At 30.8% G+C, this 20,202-nt stretch overlaps 1 protein-coding gene across 1 annotated transcript in view; it reads left to right on the plus strand.

Annotated features, from left to right (window-relative positions):
* LOC115244689 (metabotropic glutamate receptor 7-like) overlaps positions 1 to 20,202 on the plus strand; it is a gene marked incomplete at its 5' end in the record, with an annotated part of 78,210 nt that overhangs the window by 13,786 nt on the left and 44,222 nt on the right. Inside the window, one exon of the mRNA XM_029822557.1 lies at positions 16,361 to 16,492. Within this exon, the coding sequence (XP_029678417.1) occupies positions 16,361 to 16,492 (132 nt within the window). The remainder of the gene's footprint in view (positions 1 to 16,360; positions 16,493 to 20,202) is intronic.

Genomic DNA, 20,202 nt, shown 5'->3' on the forward strand with positions numbered 1-20,202 from the left:
TTCGCTCATCAACAGAACGACATTGCGGACAGCCAATGGAGTGTCGATGGCGATGTCATTTGCTTGATGACGATTATACTAGGCGAAATCGCTAGAACGGCCGCGGCATTTATCACAAAAGCATCGTTTTACCACGGTGTTGATCTCGATCCCATTACTCATATTAATTTGCGATATTGCAAATTTTGCCTTTGTATCCGTTCGCAGGGCCGAGCAATAATTAAACACAAATGTTATGACAATTTGATCGGGTGTTTCTGTGAAAATATCCCAAATTCCATCATCGAGCATGATATATATGTATATGGTTTAAAGGTGAGGTATTAATGAAGCGACCGCGAATGGGTAACGCGCAAATTGAAAGTACGGATAAGAAAGGGAAGGATGACTGACAGACGCGCGCGTGTATATGTATGTACTTGTAAACCTCGGAAAATGGAGAAGATAAAGATTCGCATCTCTTGCTGCGTCACGATCAATCGCGATGATGGATAAGACTAATTACTTTCGCAGCTCAGCATATTACCCCTTTCTTACGCAACGCGCTTTCATCGGGTTGTATCGTTGAGATTATATTTTGCGAGATGCTTTTAATATGGGTATTGTTTCATAATAAATTATCTTATAATAAAGAGTCTTCATTTCAAAGAAGCATTGATAAATGTGATATTGTTTGATGATTTTATTTTGGTATATTTTTTTTTTTTCTAGTATTATTTTGCAACAACTTCTTTTTATTGAATGTATGTTTAATTGAATCTAAAATTAAAATGTGAAGATTAAAAACGAAATAAATATGAAAAAACTAATTTAAACAGCTTTTATAAATATAGATCGCTAAACCTGCCAGTATTTAAAACGATGTTATAATAAATTCCAATAACAAATTATATCAATATTATATAGTCGATATTTCAGCAACAAAGAGAAAAGATATAATATACATACATATATTGTTATTATATAAATTTCTTATTAATGTTTTCAAACTTTTTAATGAAAAGTGTTGTTTTACAAAATATGTAAGAAAATAGAATATATCTGCACATTAAATAGAAAAGATAAATAAAACAATGCTAGCTTTTAGTCTTATTTACGAATTCACTAATTGATGTTTTACTTATGTTGCATCTTGGAAATAAAGCTATGCTGTATTGTATAACGGTTAGCTAACTAACAATAAGCAAACACAAAAAAACTTTCAGTCACGTGAAATGTATTGACAGAGAAGAAATATTAAAATTTTTATGAGGCATCCGCTGAGAAATAATTAATTTCTAGCCATTCCGGTAAGCACACACAATATCGGATAAAACAGTGCTATTTGTAAAAAAACAATTGAAGCGGTTTTTACAAATTACCTTAAAAAAAAACTGCTTAATGGCTTGCCAAAGTACACTAGTATCATGTAACGTCTTGTAATTACAGTCTGTCTGCCTTCCTTGCATGGATATCGGTTTTCGATAATGCGCTCTTTTCTTCGTCAAAGTATTCTGAAGTTTCAAAAGCAATGTGTATAACGACTATTTTTGGTAGTGTTACATTTTACAAATGGGCCAGTGAACTTTATTGTACATATTTCGGAGAATAATAATAAACCTGGCAATAGTTCCTTTTTTTAAATATATTTTATAATTATTATCAAAACAAGTTGGTTGAGAATAACAGAAATGGAAATTTTGGTCGTTTGAAAAGTGTATTTACAATTTATGATTATTTATAGCAAATATTCATATTTTAATACATATTATTTCTAAATAATAATACACATCACGATCTACAATGATGAATTAATGATCTGACATCATATATTGTTGAAGATTTTAATTCTCGATGCTTGCTCTTTAAAAAATAATGGATTTATTAAACACTTCTAGTAAAAATTTTATTATTGAAATAATATAATCATATATATATTTGTTTTTTAAATTATCTTAATTGTTTACTTTTTTCTATTGCTGAACTAAAATGTAACATTAATTTTGCGAATACTTATCAATGAAGCAGATCACGCATGTTGCGCATTTTATGTGCACACACACACACACACACACACACACAGAGTCATTACGCGAGCGCAATTGTTCAAAACAGTGAAATCAAGTTTCGTAGAGTCCTACTGTTGTCATTGTATTCTCATGTGTTGTCACAAGAGAACTCGTCAAGTTTTGTCGATATTTGATTTAATCACCTAGTTTCGCTGACGGCTGTTCTTGTAATGCAAGAACTTGTAATGCAAGTTTTATGACGTCGCCTCTCGCGTCCCGCAGAATGCAATTTTAGGAACTTTCCGCCTTTCCCTCCGCACTTGCACGCCATTGACCGATCGACCGTCTCCATATGAAGAGAGAGGCACAACAAAATTGTTGCCTAAACGAAATTTGAAAATTTGAGAATGCAGAAGTATATGCATGGATTTAAGAACAAACGTCCAAGATTGTGAAGATCTCAACGCAAAATACGAGAGATTTTAAAATGCGAACAATGAAAGATACAAAAATTCGAAAATATTACTATTTGTTAGACGGATGTCTAAAGACTATTCATTTTCAAAACGCAGAGAGACAGAAAGAGGCATGAATCTAAAGAAGAATTATATGTTATTAAAAATAATGAGTTTTGATGACATATAATTAAAAAATATTAGGATTTCAACTTTTGCTGCGAAACTCTAAGTTAGTCAAAGAAATAAAATTAAAGACACGTTCTGCGAAATATCATAATATTTTATATCTTTGCCTCCAAAAGGAATAACTTAAATTATCTACAAATTTCGTTTTAATTATGTCATTACAGCCACATACATATACAATACATATACACAAACAAAACGACTTTAAAGAAAGTTCTGTTGGTGAGAGCGAAGTATTCTACCAACTTTTTTTATTATCACCGCGTTAGTACATCGCACTGAAATTAATCAATATGACAAGAATTATAGCGAAAAACTTTCTTACACGTATATGTAATAAGCAGATTAAAAATAAATAGAAGAAAAGACATTTGTGATTGTGCTTTGTAGTGAATTATGTTGTTTAAATGCGTATTTTATTCCACTTTCTTACCACGTTTACTACCAAACTATATTAGAGCAAACTACATGTATATTACAATACTCTTATACATTATATACAATATATTAGAAGAATATTATATATTATATAGGGTAATATATATTTTAAAATGATTTAACACACATACATCGCAAAAGCTGCAATACCAAAGAAAATTCTATTGACAATGAGCTACAAAGCGAAGATACGTCATCAAAATTCAGTAGCGCTGAAAATCAACTCTAAGCTAAAGTTAATATTTGGATAACTTTATCGATTTAGAAGCTGAATTATTTCGCGGTAGCGACGTTCATAGCCGTGAAAAATTACAAGAAGACCATTTCAACTACGAAAACTTTGAATAAGAAAAAAATGATACGTGCGCCTGTGAAAAATGGGGAATTGCGTACGATCGAATCCTAACGCGACGCATTACTATCGATCATCGTAATGCTTCTCTATTCGCTTCGCTTCCTTATCGCCCTCTAATCACCCTAAGTGCCGAAAATTACTGCCAGGCAATAGAACCATACGATTAACACTCCTATCTAATTTCGAAGAAGATAAAACTATGTACAAGTAGACTATATGATCAAATAAATTCATTCTTAATATGAATTTCTTTACACAATTAAGTAAATAAATATTACATTGCGTAATTTGATTATTTGGTCGATTGTTTATATAGTATTATATCGCAAAGTAAATTTACATCGATTGTGTCATAAATTATCAGCTCTATCAATTATCAACAGCTCGGCCGTATTTCATGTGCGTTATTAAAGTTTTCTTTAAATTATATATATATATATATAAAAGACGCAGAGGAAAGAAAAGAGAATTGTAGTTTTATTCAAGAAAAAAAAAAATTAATTAATAATTAAATTATGTTAATAATAAAAATATGTAAAGAGCTAACTTCCTAGAAACTTTTTTATATTATTTTTATTTCAATTATTGTAATTAGATATACACACATATAAATAATATATTATTATATTTTATATATATGTATATATCAATCTATACATATATTATATATTATTACTAATATATTGCATTATTATCAGCGATTATCACATTATATTTGTTACTGTTATAATAATTATTTTCTGCCCATGATTATCTCACATTATTATCGCCTTTGAGTCCTCGCGTGTTCCGAACATATCGAACTAAACGACAGAGTAATCTTTCAAAATATATGTCTGGTTATCATCTGGGGATCGATAACCCGTTCTGACTGACCAATGCACGCGTATATATTACGAAACCTTGTTGTTGAAATTGACGAATCAAATATCAGCCGTCAGTAGAGTCTAGACCAATCTATGTCAATAAAAACATTTCGATGACAGTGCACACGTCCAAGAAGTGACATTTAATAGTTCATATATGTCAAATTTATTATCATTATATTGTGACTTCATCGAATTGTATATATTTGATACTTTTCAAAAAAGGGATATATCGATAACAGGAATAGATACGCGAAGTTAATTTTTTATTTTTTTATTATAAATAATTCACAAAAGAAAGGAAGAAATAAATATGTATTTCATTAAACGCATTCTTTCATTAAACGGATTCTTTGCGCTTCGAAATTATTTGAAATCGTCTGCTACAATACGACGAACATATTTTTATGATAGCTATTTTTGCGCTAAGTAGAATTTTACGTCTAGTTTTACTACTACGACTCGTCGGTGACCAACAAGGGTGACGTTAGACTTTAATTTATAGCATGATAAGTTTTATATACGTGCACGATATGTTTTTAATGACTTTTATAAGCATCGGAAGAATTCTTTAATTTGATCATCTCTAAGATAAAAATATATGATGCAATAAATGTTTTCTATTTCTTGATAACATAAAACAATATTTTTTTAAATATTAATCTTTTTTGACTATGAAATATTACCCTTCGGTAAACTTAATTTAGACGGTGGTATGGAGAAAAGAAGTAAGACATTTAATTATTCACTTAATTATTTAATTATTAAACGAAAAAATAATTGACTTTATTGTTTCAAGCAATTTATGATGGAACATTAATAAGTAATTACTGACATTTTTGAGTAATACATTAATATAATATATTGCGCAATTAAATGAAAAACACTAGCTTAAGAAAATTAATTTTTTTTTCCTTTTATTGATTATTATATAATATATATCTCTTGCAATGTAAATCGAGCTTAATACTCGTAGAAGTAACTATTCCTTGTCATCGATCGATCTTTGGCCGGGTCCAGTTAACCCCGAGCTCGAAAGAGCACGGATGTGTCGAAGAGAGTGAAAGAGAAGAAAGGAGGGGGTGAGATCCGCCAGCTAGCAGTTTTTGATATCTATTCGGATGACTGCCGGCGGAAGAATCCGATATAAATCGGAAATTGTGGACTCTATTACTAAGTAAATTTCTTATAAACGCGAAGTATTCGGTCCGCGTGTATAAACCTATTCAAATTGATGTGACGATAATTGATGCGGAAATGTCGTATTTCCTTCCATGATAAATTAACTCTATATCACCTACAGATATTTATCTCACACTTTTATTTTTGTACTTTTTCTCTATTTCAGGAATAATAAAGTTTAGTTTTCTTGCAAAACCATTTTTTTTCGCAAAAGCATTACGCACTTGGATTGTTTACGTCAAAATCAGAATTCAATTTTTAGACAAGTAAATAGACAAAATTATGATCAATAAAGAACATTTATTTTTCAACGTAATCTCCGTTTACATCACAGCATTTTTGCCATCAACATACCAATACGTTAATACCGCCAGAATAGAATGATTTGTCCTGACGTCTGAACCACTGTAATACACACGTTTTAAGCTCATCTTCTGACTGAAAGCACCGGCCGCCCAAATGTTCCTTCAAGGGACCAAACAGATGGAAATCTGAATGTTTGTATTTTTTCTCTGGGTTTCTGGGAGGTGTGTGTGTTACAGTGTGTATTATAATGGTTCAGACGTCAGGACAACTCCTTCTATTCTGCTGGTATTAACGCATTGGTACGTCGATGGTAAAAATACTGTGATATAAATGGAGATTAAAAACTAAATGTTCTTTACTGGTCATAATTTTGTCTCTTTACCTGAAAATTAAATTCCGATTTTGACGTGAATGCCCAAAGTAGCTATATTTTATATATATGTATATATCAATCTATACATATATTATATATTATTACTAATATATTGCATTATTATCAGCGATTATCACATTATATTTGTTACTGTTATAATAATTATTTTCTGCCCATGATTATCTCACATTATTATCGCCTTTGAGTCCTCGCGTGTTCCGAACATATCGAACTAAACGACAGAGTAATCTTTCAAAATATATGTCTGGTTATCATCTGGGGATCGATAACCCGTTCTGACTGACCAATGCACGCGTATATATTACGAAACCTTGTTGTTGAAATTGACGAATCAAATATCAGCCGTCAGTAGAGTCTAGACCAATCTATGTCAATAAAAACATTTCGATGACAGTGCACACGTCCAAGAAGTGACATTTAATAGTTCATATATGTCAAATTTATTATCATTATATTGTGACTTCATCGAATTGTATATATTTGATACTTTTCAAAAAAGGGATATATCGATAACAGGAATAGATACGCGAAGTTAATTTTTTATTTTTTTATTATAAATAATTCACAAAAGAAAGGAAGAAATAAATATGTATTTCATTAAACGCATTCTTTCATTAAACGGATTCTTTGCGCTTCGAAATTATTTGAAATCGTCTGCTACAATACGACGAACATATTTTTATGATAGCTATTTTTGCGCTAAGTAGAATTTTACGTCTAGTTTTACTACTACGACTCGTCGGTGACCAACAAGGGTGACGTTAGACTTTAATTTATAGCATGATAAGTTTTATATACGTGCACGATATGTTTTTAATGACTTTTATAAGCATCGGAAGAATTCTTTAATTTGATCATCTCTAAGATAAAAATATATGATGCAATAAATGTTTTCTATTTCTTGATAACATAAAACAATATTTTTTTAAATATTAATCTTTTTTGACTATGAAATATTACCCTTCGGTAAACTTAATTTAGACGGTGGTATGGAGAAAAGAAGTAAGACATTTAATTATTCACTTAATTATTTAATTATTAAACGAAAAAATAATTGACTTTATTGTTTCAAGCAATTTATGATGGAACATTAATAAGTAATTACTGACATTTTTGAGTAATACATTAATATAATATATTGCGCAATTAAATGAAAAACACTAGCTTAAGAAAATTAATTTTTTTTTCCTTTTATTGATTATTATATAATATATATCTCTTGCAATGTAAATCGAGCTTAATACTCGTAGAAGTAACTATTCCTTGTCATCGATCGATCTTTGGCCGGGTCCAGTTAACCCCGAGCTCGAAAGAGCACGGATGTGTCGAAGAGAGTGAAAGAGAAGAAAGGAGGGGGTGAGATCCGCCAGCTAGCAGTTTTTGATATCTATTCGGATGACTGCCGGCGGAAGAATCCGATATAAATCGGAAATTGTGGACTCTATTACTAAGTAAATTTCTTATAAACGCGAAGTATTCGGTCCGCGTGTATAAACCTATTCAAATTGATGTGACGATAATTGATGCGGAAATGTCGTATTTCCTTCCATGATAAATTAACTCTATATCACCTACAGATATTTATCTCACACTTTTATTTTTGTACTTTTTCTCTATTTCAGGAATAATAAAGTTTAGTTTTCTTGCAAAACCATTTTTTTTCGCAAAAGCATTACGCACTTGGATTGTTTACGTCAAAATCAGAATTCAATTTTTAGACAAGTAAAGAGACAAAATTATGACCAATAAAGAACATTTATTTTTCAACGTAATCTCCGTTTACATCACAGCATTTTTGCCATCAACATACCAATACGTTAATACCGCCAGAATAGAATGATTTGTCCTGACGTCTGAACCACTGTAATACACACGTTTTAAGCTCATCTTCTGACTGAAAGCACCGGCCGCCCAAATGTTCCTTCAAGGGACCAAACAGATGGAAATCTGAATGTTTGTATTTTTTCTCTGGGTTTCTGGGAGGTGTGTGTGTTACAGTGTGTATTATATTATTTTTGTACTTTTTCTCTATTTCAGGAATAATAAAGTTTAGTTTTCTTGCAAAACCATTTTTTTCGCAAAAGCATTACGCACTTGGATTGTTTACATCAAAATCAGAATTCAATTTTTAGACAAGTAAATAGACAAAATTATGATCAATAAAGAACATTTATTTTTCAACGTAATCTCCGTTTACATCACAGCATTTTTGCCATCAACATACCAATACGTTAATACCGCCAGAATAGAAAGATTTGTCCTGACGTCTGAACCACTGTAATACACACGTTTTAAGCTCATCTTCTGACTGAAAGCACCGGCCGCCCAAATGTTCCTTCAAGGGACCAAACAGATGGAAATCTGAATGTTTGTATTTTTTCTCTGGGTTTCTGGGAGGTGTGTGTGTTACAGTGTGTATTATAATGGTTCAGACGTCAGGACAACTCCTTCTATTCTGCTGGTATTAACGCATTGGTACGTCGATGGTAAAAATACTGTGATATAAATGGAGATTAAAAACTAAATGTTCTTTACTGGTCATAATTTTGTCTCTTTACCTGAAAATTAAATTCCGATTTTGACGTGAATGCCCAAAGTAGCATTTCATCCAATGATGAATTAAATAAGTCAAAGCAAAATGAATCGAGAAGTTAGTACCATAGAGTTATTCTATGATATTATAATTATTCGATTTTTTCATGCTTGTTCTCACTTGCTTTTTCCGTTTTACTATGTTTACTGTGTTTACATATGTTTCTAATATATACTTCAAAGTTCATTTCAAACTTAAAAGAATATATTAATCTTTATTGATAAATGTGTGTACAATATTTGAATCACATTTTTATATTATTTTTAAAACTAATTTATTTTTCTGTATTTTTCTCTCAAAAGATTCTTTTTGATTTTTATAAAACTCTATCTTGTTGTTATTAAAATAAAATAAAATAAAATAAAACTTGGAATTGCAATATACCTGTTATCATTATCTATCTTTGAAAATATGGTAGGATACTACATTGTTCAGGATACTGATTAATGGTCCTGCTATTTATTGCGAAAAAGCAAGCAAGAACACAAAACATGAAACACGGAAAGCGAAAGAGGTATATTGTTGTTTTTCACGCAACGTAAAATCCGTAACATAGAAACTGCCAACCACATAAATTTCTACACAAGAGTAAAATTGCGAGAATTTTGACAAAAACACATATGTAAGGAGTAAAGAAAGTTGTCAAAGAAATTTTATACAAAATTGCGTTGGGAAAAATTTCGTATTTTTTCCGACATCAATCCACAGATTAGTGAAAAATATTTTATAATAAAAAGTTAAGCATTGTTATCATTTATGCTAATACGATGGTCGTAACGCAAATGAAAGGAACTTTTTTATCGATATTTATATATAATATAGAATGTTGAGTATTATATATATTTCTTTTTTTTGTCAGACCGTGACAAATGATAGTCGGGTCGCGGATTTTTGCCAAGCCAGCAACTAACGTTATTACTCTGCCGGACCGAGTTGATGAAGAGCCGTAATAAAGTCCGTAGATTTGCAGAGGGTCAAAGAATCGAACGGGATTCTCTGGATCGTTGTCACAGCGTGTGACATTGATGGAAAAACGAAGTCGAGGTGTAATAAAAAACTTTTTTAAACAAAGCATACCAAGGCTTTATAATTACATAATTATATTACGGGCAATAAATATATTCCACAATATAGAACTAACAATATGAAATTCAATAAATATGCAATCTTATTGTATTTTACAAAATTTTTCTTAATTATTATGTCAGTAAGAATAGAATTTGATATAAAACTTGAAAAATATGTATGTATAATGCAAAACATTGCTTAATTAATTTTTTAAATTTTATTGTTTTTCTAAAATGTACGAAAGTTAAAAGCGGAGTTAAGAAGAATTTATTAAGGAGCTAACGTAGCAAGATCTGTAGAAAGTTATTAATAATAATAACTATTATCTAAAAATAGATATCGCAAATTTTCTTTGAATAATCTGAAAGTTTTATCCGCTCAGTATTAAAACTGCATTACAATAGAAATCGATATCCCGATGTTGCGCGCCAGGGATTAGGATCATTCACCGATGATTATACCATTGGCAGGAAGCCCCTCGATAAGAACCATTATGTGGTTGGAGCATAAAAAGGCCGGCGGACAAAATTTCGAAGAGAACAGATCGGAATTCACGAGTTCGATAGACGCTCTTTGAACTCACTTTTCATCTTGGCGCACGTAATGCCAGCCACGTTCAATTGACACGGGTGCGTATCGGCAAAACTTTACGTAGAAAAACCGCGCGGCAGCGAGATAGAGCAACGTCTCTAATTGTGAGTCACGTACCGACTGAACGTGATATAGGACAGAACGTTCACAAAGTGTGCCAGCAAACTGTAGTTAGTTACGAGCGGAAATAATTCTAAGGACATGTTGCTATCATCATTATGATATTTTCCTCTTCGACAAAAACTTATTCGAGTTGCATTTATATTTCAATGTTGCGTGCACAAACTTATTTTATGCGATGTGTGTGAAAAGAGTATCCTAATATATAATATTTTATTCATTTATATGTATATATATCAGGTCTACCGGAAAGTTCTGTCCGTTTTTGGAATAAAACAAAATACAAATTTTTATTACCGTCAATAAACTTTATTAAATAATGTAATTGCCATTATTCGGAGAAGTTTTATTTTTAATTTATAAATATAAAATGTTTTTTAAAGAACGTAAATTGCGAGTCCTATGTGATAAAAATTTTAGATATATCTTTTGAAGTTTTGATTATTTCTTAACGGGTTTTTTGAATCAATACGAATATATATATATATATATATACAAAAACTGACGTTTGTTTTCTTTTATACGTAAGTCGTTCGAAAAAAATGTTAACATTATAAAATGCACAAACAAATTCATCATTATTGAAAATTTCTTTTTGCGACCTCAGAACGTTTAAATATTCTGAAAAATATTTCAACATGGAATGTATCGTGAAAAGTAGCACTTTTTCTTGAGCAAGATTCGTGGAATCGTAGTAAATTTATATAAGTCACTCTCCCTTCCGACTCCTTTTTATTCACATCGGAAATTTATCTTGCGAACTTGAAAGAGAGAAGTCTGCGTCGCCACAGGCAACGTAATACTCAGAAGAACGAAGTGCGGCATAAATTCTGCATACCGGAAAGAAATTGAGATTGACATTTTACTATATTGCATAGAATTGGATACAGATCGTACTTCAGTAGTATTTATTTCCATTATTTAAAATTTAATATAAAATTGGAATTTTTTATTTTTGTTTAACATGTAGTGCATGTAAATAAATATATTCGTGTAGCACGAATGAGAGTTTAAACACAAAGGACGCTTTTTATTTCCAATCTTTAAATTAAAATCTTACTGTAGCTTAATATATCTAATAAAATATTAAGCTTGATAAATTACTTGGAAAGAAAGGGAGAGAGAAAAAGAAAAAGGAAAAAAAAATTTTAATTAGTATTATTAAATATTATTTAAATTTTTGTGAATATATAAACGTTTTGAGATTAAACCAATATATTAAATATTTTAAAAGATTGTAAAATGTTGAAATAAACCTGAACCTTTGCAGATACAATACAAGCTCTCTTTACATTAATTGGGATGCGTAAATATCATCCTTTATCATGTTTAATTATACTCTATCATATTACAAGTTTTAATTATGCAAATAATAGAGAGAAAGTCGCCGGATGCAATAGCTATCCGCGTAGACCGCGAAATTGGATCGTGTTATCTTGTCCGAGCGACATATTGCACGGTCTTGAAGAATCACCTTCGTGTCCGCGCAATTGCCAAAAGTCCCATCTTTTGATTTCGCGCCATGCGACACTTGCTCGAAGCCATTTATTTCCCGCGTTTCCTGACAAGCAATTGCCTTTGCTTCCCATTCAATGCTACAACTGTGCTCCTGGGAACAGTTATCACGTGAAAATCGTAAATCATGGGGTACCAGCGGGAATCATAGATTTTTATAAAAGCACACTTTTGCGTGCGCAATATTCATTGATCCTGTATTGTCACAATTACCGTTCTACAAGCACCTTTAAATTGATTTATTTTTCTTATTATACATACATATTATAATCCTTAGAAATAAATTACTCTTTGGATGAAAAGTAATTTATCATTGGATTAAAAGTTGGACTCTTCCTCCTTCTGTTTCTAATTTAGCCTATATATATGTATATATTTTATGTATTCAAAAATTGTACTCGTATGAAACCTATAGTTAAATTTATACACATTTATAGAAACAATATATAAGTACTTTAATTCTAAAAACTAAAACTTTAAAATTTCGCGAAATTGCTACACATTTCTTAATAATGTTCATTAAAATGTCTGTATAAATGTCTCTACAAATTATTTGTACAACCAAATATTATTTAATTTTTCTTTACGGAAATCTTTAAATATATAATTAATTTCTTTGTTTCAAGACACATTTTGAATGTAAAAATCTTTTAACTAGGATCTATTGGAAATATGTGTCGGTATTGCGAATACGTTTAATTTATTGCCATCGATGAAACAAATTCATCTCTTTCTATTTTCCACTTTGGACCGGATGCATCTTTCTTGACGTGAATAATGCATGTTCAAATCCGATGTTAGGATTTATTTCTCACGTTCAAGCGAGAACGGTTATCTCGCTAGAAGAACGCGCTCTCTTGAACGAAGATCTATGGATCCAAAGATACGAATCTCCTTTTCTAGCTTCTTTAGCCTCCTTCAAAACTCATTCAGGATGCTGAACACTTTGGAACGATGCCATGATTCAAGAGCCATCACATTCCGCTGACTGATAGCTTTCTGTATCTTACAGATCGTTCATCATGTCAAACATATCTGATATCCAAATAACACATACATTCACAAATATAGATAATGGATAATAATTAGTCGTAAATTATATACTTGAGAAATTTGATAGGTACTTTATGATCTCGACGAGAGAAATATAAAAATTTTATTAAATGTTTATATTGGTAGTTATAAAATATTTTATATAAATAATTAAAAATTTTAATCTTCAAGCTTTAATTTGTGTTTCTTTCAGGGCAAGTATAAATTATATTTTAATAGATCTCTCTTATTCTCTCTTGCTTCTCTCTATATTTACATTTCCATATCATTATATATGCATTTGACTGTAGGTCATACATGTGAATTAATAATCTAGCGAGAAATAATTATAACATTTTTAATGAAAACAAAATGTATTCGTGAATTTTGATCTGTCAATTTATTCAACAAATATTAATACTGCATTGCACATGATTCAGCTTGTTACAGTATGCGCATATTATTTTAGATAATATAATAATAATACAACCAATATTGAATATTACAACTTACGCTATTTTGCGCATTATAGCTTTCTGCTGTGATATAAGCAAGATTTATTGATCGACGAAATAATTTTTTAATAATGTTACCATTGTATTATTACATAAATAATTGATCAAATGCGCGTGGATAAAATATGCATTTATTCATAACGCAAAATGGATTATTTATGGATTAACGTGGACGTAATACATTCATAAATGCGCTGTCTCTTTTTCTTCTCATGGCGACACATTTTACGCTACTTAACGTTCCCGTTACGGTAATACACACATGTACGTACACAGGGCAAGCTATCTTTGGAAAAAAACTACATTAATATGTCATGAGTTCGCTGGAGACACATGCGATATTTAAATAACCTGAAGTGGCAACGCGATGCATTCGGGATTTATGCAGCCGTGCGAAGAACATCCTCATAGAAATACAGAATGCGTGCACCCGTTTGCTTCACTATATTTAAATCACTTGAGCTTGCCGGGGAATAGTATCCTCAAGTTTCTCGCCAAAAGCTCCGAGTCTCCGCGAATATGCGTTTCCACAAGTGCGTTGAAATATACGATAAAATCGTATCTCGTGACGACAAACCTTACCAAATTTACGAATAAAATTTGCGAAATTCAATTGTAAATATAAATTGTTCGGACATAAAAACTCGAAAATCAATCAAATTTAATTGCCACGTGTGTGTGAATTTCGTTCTCGAAAACTAGTTTCGGTGTGCGATTGATTGCGTGTACAATGTCGCTGATAAAACATTCACCGAATATTGGGAGAAATTTGGAAAGTCCAGCTAGTAAAATGGGGAGACAGATTCAAAAATTTGAACTACTTGTAATATCTGGATCAATAAAAGAGTAAAAATAAAAAAAAATTTTGGCTTCTATTATAATACAAGTTTATTAAAATTTATCAAAATAATTCCTCATCTTTTTCGTGTGGCAAAATTCTTGGATTGCAGATTTGCAAAAATACTTTCCCAATAACATAATATATTTACCGCGATTTGCGCTAAATGGCCAGATATTTAAGGGATTAATAATAAGATTGAGACGAAACACATCCGCCGCTGTAAAGAGGACGGAGTTGTTTGTCGACGTTGAGTACATCGAGTCCAACCGTGTTCGTCCATACAAAAGCTACATTCAGCAGAATCTAATTGGTTCCGAAAACGTTACTGGACGAATGCTAGTTATTATAACGCGCAGTGCAAACTACGTGTTAAATAACGACAGTTTGGTTCTGTTAAACTCGTGTTGCACTTCGTTATCACATATAGAGTCAGAATGCAGTACGAGTTTCTTGTTCGATCTGCGTTGAATATTCACATTTGAACTTATTAATGATAATTGTGTGCACATATTTATGCAATAAATATGAGAAATATATAATTTTGCATAAATTTACAGGCATTACAAATTGCTTGTATTTATTTTATGAACGTTTAAAAATATTTACAATAGTTTTGAATAAATCTTCTTTTTCTCTTTTTCTCAATTAAATATATTTAATTAATTATTATATTTCTAAATATTAAGAAAAACAAATATATTATTATTAATATATGAAATTATGTATCTCATATTGTTATTCCTGATTATGTACAATAAAAAAATTAATATGAGCTAAGGGAATATGTGAAATTACAAAATGTCAATATTGTCGAGATGGCGATTTAGCAATTAATGTATTTTAATTGATTTTTTTTGTGTCATTGCTTTATCGCTCAATGCGAATCATATTGTCATTACTTCATATCATAAAAGCCAGGTGTAAGGGCTTAATTTTATTAGCGGATGATCTTCGTAATTGTTTCTGTATAGACTATTTCGGTGGTGGAAATGGGATCGCACAATTGTCCGACGCAAATGCGCTTCGATACCAAATTGAAATTGCACAGGATTCCTTAATTGTGAATCCGCAAAACGTTATAGTCTATAGTCTATACTATAGGAAGAATTTACCGAACGTGATCGAGTCATACACAACGAAACAGTAACTTTGCCGCCAAATTTTATTCGTCATGACAATTATACTCGTAAATCTTCATTTGAATGAAGGAGAAACAGAGTAGAAAAGATATGGAAATTCAACGACGCGTTCTCTCCACTAACGATAAGTAGACAAAGATATGTCATGACATTTATGATAAAATAATTTTCTATTTTAAAGTAGTTAACGGGATTATTTTATCCCTCTTTTTCTTCTGCACGCAGAAAGAAATATTAATCTTTTAATTTTCTCTAAAAACATATTTTTCCACAAACGTTACGATATAAAGAGATACATATATATCCCATAGAATCTTTTTCCGATATTACTCGCACGATATATTCAACTCTAAAAATCGAAAAAACATAAATGTTAGATATTGAGGTTTTAGGGATAATTTCTCGTGGGTGGACGTGGTTAGCAAATAAAGTATCCAAGGGCGGCAGAAACGCAAATGTATTATTGTAAAAATAGCACTTTGGTTCCGTCCAAAGTTTTTGAGCTAGATTTAAAAATGTGTGTTTTGGCAAAAATAGATAAATAAAGTGCCCAAGGGCGGCAGAAACGCAAATGTATTATTGTAAAAATAGCACTTTGATCCTGTCCAAAGTTTTCGGGCTAGATTTTAAAATATGGGGTTTGATAAAAATAAATTAAAGTTGATAAATATTTTTCAAAAAAAAAAAATATATATATACATGTATATATATGTATATATAATACTGTTATTGCAGAACGGGTAAAATATTTCAACTTTTTTTCATTCTTTCAGGATATATCAGAGTACAAATGCGAAAACGGCAAGACGCCAACTTACGTTCCTCATAGGCCGGTGTCAGGCGTAATAGGCGCCGCTTTCAGCGTGGTCTCCATCATGGTCGCCAATATCTTACGGCTTTTCAAGGTAACTATAATCATCTTATTTTATATATACAAAGTATTTCACAAATTAATCAATATAGATTTTATTCTTATCTTTGATCTTGTTTTTATCTATTTAACTTCTTTCTTAATCTCCAATATTTGTTTTAATCAATAAATATTAAAAAAAATATGCAAAGAGAGAAAGACAAAGATTTTGTTACTTTTGTTAACATATTTACGTGTGTGTATTAATCTTGTTGTTAATTTGTTTAAATTATAAGCTAAAATAAAATGTAGATACAGATGTTGCATTAATATAGAATAATAATTCATTCACAATTGTAACTGTGCAACGTATGACATATATATATACACATACACACATATATATGTCTTGCACACATCATTTTTAGTGTATCGACAATTTTATATTTATAAAAAACTGAGAATTAATCTATATAAAATAAAAAATACGGAAAAAGTTTTAAAAAGACGATTTTCTAAAAATACGATATTTTGTTACTTATTTCTATCTTAATTCGTACGATTTGAGATGTTGTTATGCCATGTACGTCCATTCCTATTGAGAGGCGAAAACTAGCAGATTTGTGAGAAGCAGCTACTTAAAAGATACGATCGGTCTTATACATGTATCGACAAGTTCTTATAAGATGTGAAAACGTAGCATCCTTTGAAGATTACAAAGGGTGAGTTTGATAAAGAAAGAGAGAGAGAAATACACAATGAGATGACGACAACGAACAGGCAATTTCGAAGGCTTTTTCGTGAAGGAGATGGCATTGCCGAAACTTCGTGACCGGTAACGACAGCGCAACAATCAATCATAGTCATCCATCCGTGAGGCTCAAGTCGGGAAGAGCCACTCTCACGGCACCGTTTTCGTTCCTATCACGCTCGGATAAGACCCCAGGCATTCATAATGCCTTCAAAAAGACGTCGCGTAGCGCGTAGCACGAGTTTACTGAAAGGAATCCGGTGATCCGCGCGAAATCGACTTGCGCCAAAGGAGCTTCTATCGCTATCGATTCGCCGTCATCGATGTTGAACGCGCGAATGAATCTCGCGAATGTCGTGGATTTTGTCCAAATACGAACGCTTACATCTTGCATTTTTCGTATTAGATAATTCACAATATTGGAATATAGAATTATATATAACTAGTGTACAGTAGTTTCTTTTTAATTTATATTTTATTATATATTTTACTACAATAGAGAAATAAATCTGTACGCCGGAATATATAACCGCCGTATTTGTTACTTTCCTTGTGTTGGGGCAAAATCGGATACTTACATATCTTATGTAATGAAAAGAGGAAGAACCGTTATCCTGACTTTGTCTCCCTACAAAAAGCAGTTGGAAACGAAAACTAACACTCAAAAAAAGAAACCACTAAAAAAAAAAGCTTTTTGAAATCCCTAAAGTTAAAAAGTTAAATAAAGAAGTCCTGCAGCAATGTCGACCAAGAGGACTTTATTTGTGATTTTTGTCAATAGAATACATCTTTATATTGTATTTTGATTAAAATAAATCTAGATTTTGTAATTACACGGTGTTTTGCATATTTTCAAATGGGTATCCGGTTTGACCCTCCCGTAGGACAAAACCGGGTATTTTGACTTCTCCACAAAATCTTGTTTTTCTCGATAACCAAAATTTTTTTTCCAGCAACTAGCCTTATTATTTCATACTTTAAGGTTTACTAAAGACTACTAACAGTCGGCAAAATTTTTTTTACTCTCAGGTTTTTTGTAGGAAGACAAATCCAAAAAAGTACCCGGTTTTATCCTACTTTTCTTTATATTTCTACATATGCTTTAAGAAATTTTAGATATTTTTTACTTGTGTTTTGATTAATCATACGTAACATATAGTTTAAATCGACGCGTTTTATACAATATAAAAGTTTAGAGTTTTCGAGACTAGTCGCGTATATATGAACCTTTTGAATACTATCAATGTAGATGAAAAGATATCGGATAAGAATATACGGAATGCATTGCTACACGAATTACGCTGAGTGAAGCACGGATTTTATTTCATGTACACTTTTATCGCCCGTCTCATTATTTTATAACGACCCACTTGAATTTGAAAACTACTTCTCTTTCTGTTTATCGGCGGAAGCCAAGTGCTCTTTTCAGTTCACTTTCCGCCAACGTGTTTTTACTACGGCAAAGATATTCGCAAAATGTTTCCGCGATTTTCTCCTTGGTTTCCGATTTTACTCGAAGAAATTTTCTACATAAATTTAGGAAAGATTCCAAAAAATCTAACTGTTATCTGGTTTAACATATCTCAATATTTTCATTAAAATCCTTTTATGTATCATTAGCAAAATTAAGTTATTCTTATTTTTTTAAATGTTTTTTGTCGTACTTATGATTCGAGATTAGGCAGGAAGCCTAAATTCTAAAGTAAAGTTATAAATAACAATAGTTTTTAAAATTTTTGGTGCTATACCAGTTTAATTTAAATACATGAAATGACATTAAATACATGAAATGACATTAATTAATAATATTTACATTAATTAATTATGCATATATACAAGTTAACAAATATAGTGAAAAAGGATATAATGATTTGTATCCAATTTAATTTTGATTTCATAATATATTCTGTTGTGCATTAATATTGCAATATTCATCAATAAACAATGAGATTAAATATACCAAGTTCATAAAATAGATTACTATTATTATGCCATATTATAGCGTCTTCGTATTTGCAAACTTTATAATTATAGAACTTTATTGTAACATCGATGACATACGAAAAATTCAGATTGACACGTTCAAACGCATCAGAAGAATGGTGGTGTTATTTTTCTCATTATTCAACTTGAGTTAATCTTTGCTGTGTCGTAGACTTTCACACGCCCGTCGCATTCAATTTACATAGTAAACGTAACTCGTTCGTTAGGATTCCCGGTATGAAGCCGCTCGTTGCACTCGATGGTTATGCGATGCTCATGTCCTTTGAATGCCGCGGAACGCAATTAACCCTTTGTGCCTCGTATATATTCGTATTACGTCAACTACGTATAGTAAAGAACAAATTTAAAAGTCCGTCAATATAACGAAAGACAAAACAAATTTAAATCAAATGAATTTAGACCCTAGAACAAAGATGTAGTGATAGTAATATTGATAACAATTATTCTCTATTGTGATTTTATAGGATTAATAGAATAATCAAAATAGTATTCTAGAAAAGAAAATTATTTTATATTATACATAGATCCAATTTTTTTTGAAATTTTGAAATTAAACCGGCGCCTGTTTTTACTACAATTTTATTTTTATTTTTAATATCATATATATTAATGGCATTCTGTAACGCATATAAATTAAAATTTTATAAAATTACTTATGATTGCTAGACTCTTTTTCTCTTCGATATTTTGATATTGAAACATTTGAAGCAGTTTTTTTTATAAAAGTAAAGTTAAGTTTTTCCACATGCTATGGCCCTAAGATGCTTCAAAGATTTGATTAGAAAGATGCAGTAACGTGCAATTTAACTTTATTTAACTTGTTTTAAGATTTATTTAAATTGTTAAAAGCAACATAATGAATCTTTTGAATAAAAGAAGAATATTGTTTGAAAAAATAATATAATTGTTTAAGTTGAAGAAAAAGTGAAATTGATTCAAAAAATATTTTATTTAAAGTAAATAAATATGTTGGGGAGTCGACCTCGACGATCGCCCGAAACTGAGATATG

Source organism: Formica exsecta, unplaced genomic scaffold, assembly GCF_003651465.1.
Source record: "Formica exsecta isolate Colony F162 unplaced genomic scaffold, ASM365146v1 scaffold83, whole genome shotgun sequence".
NCBI lineage: Eukaryota > Metazoa > Arthropoda > Insecta > Hymenoptera > Formicidae > Formica > Formica exsecta.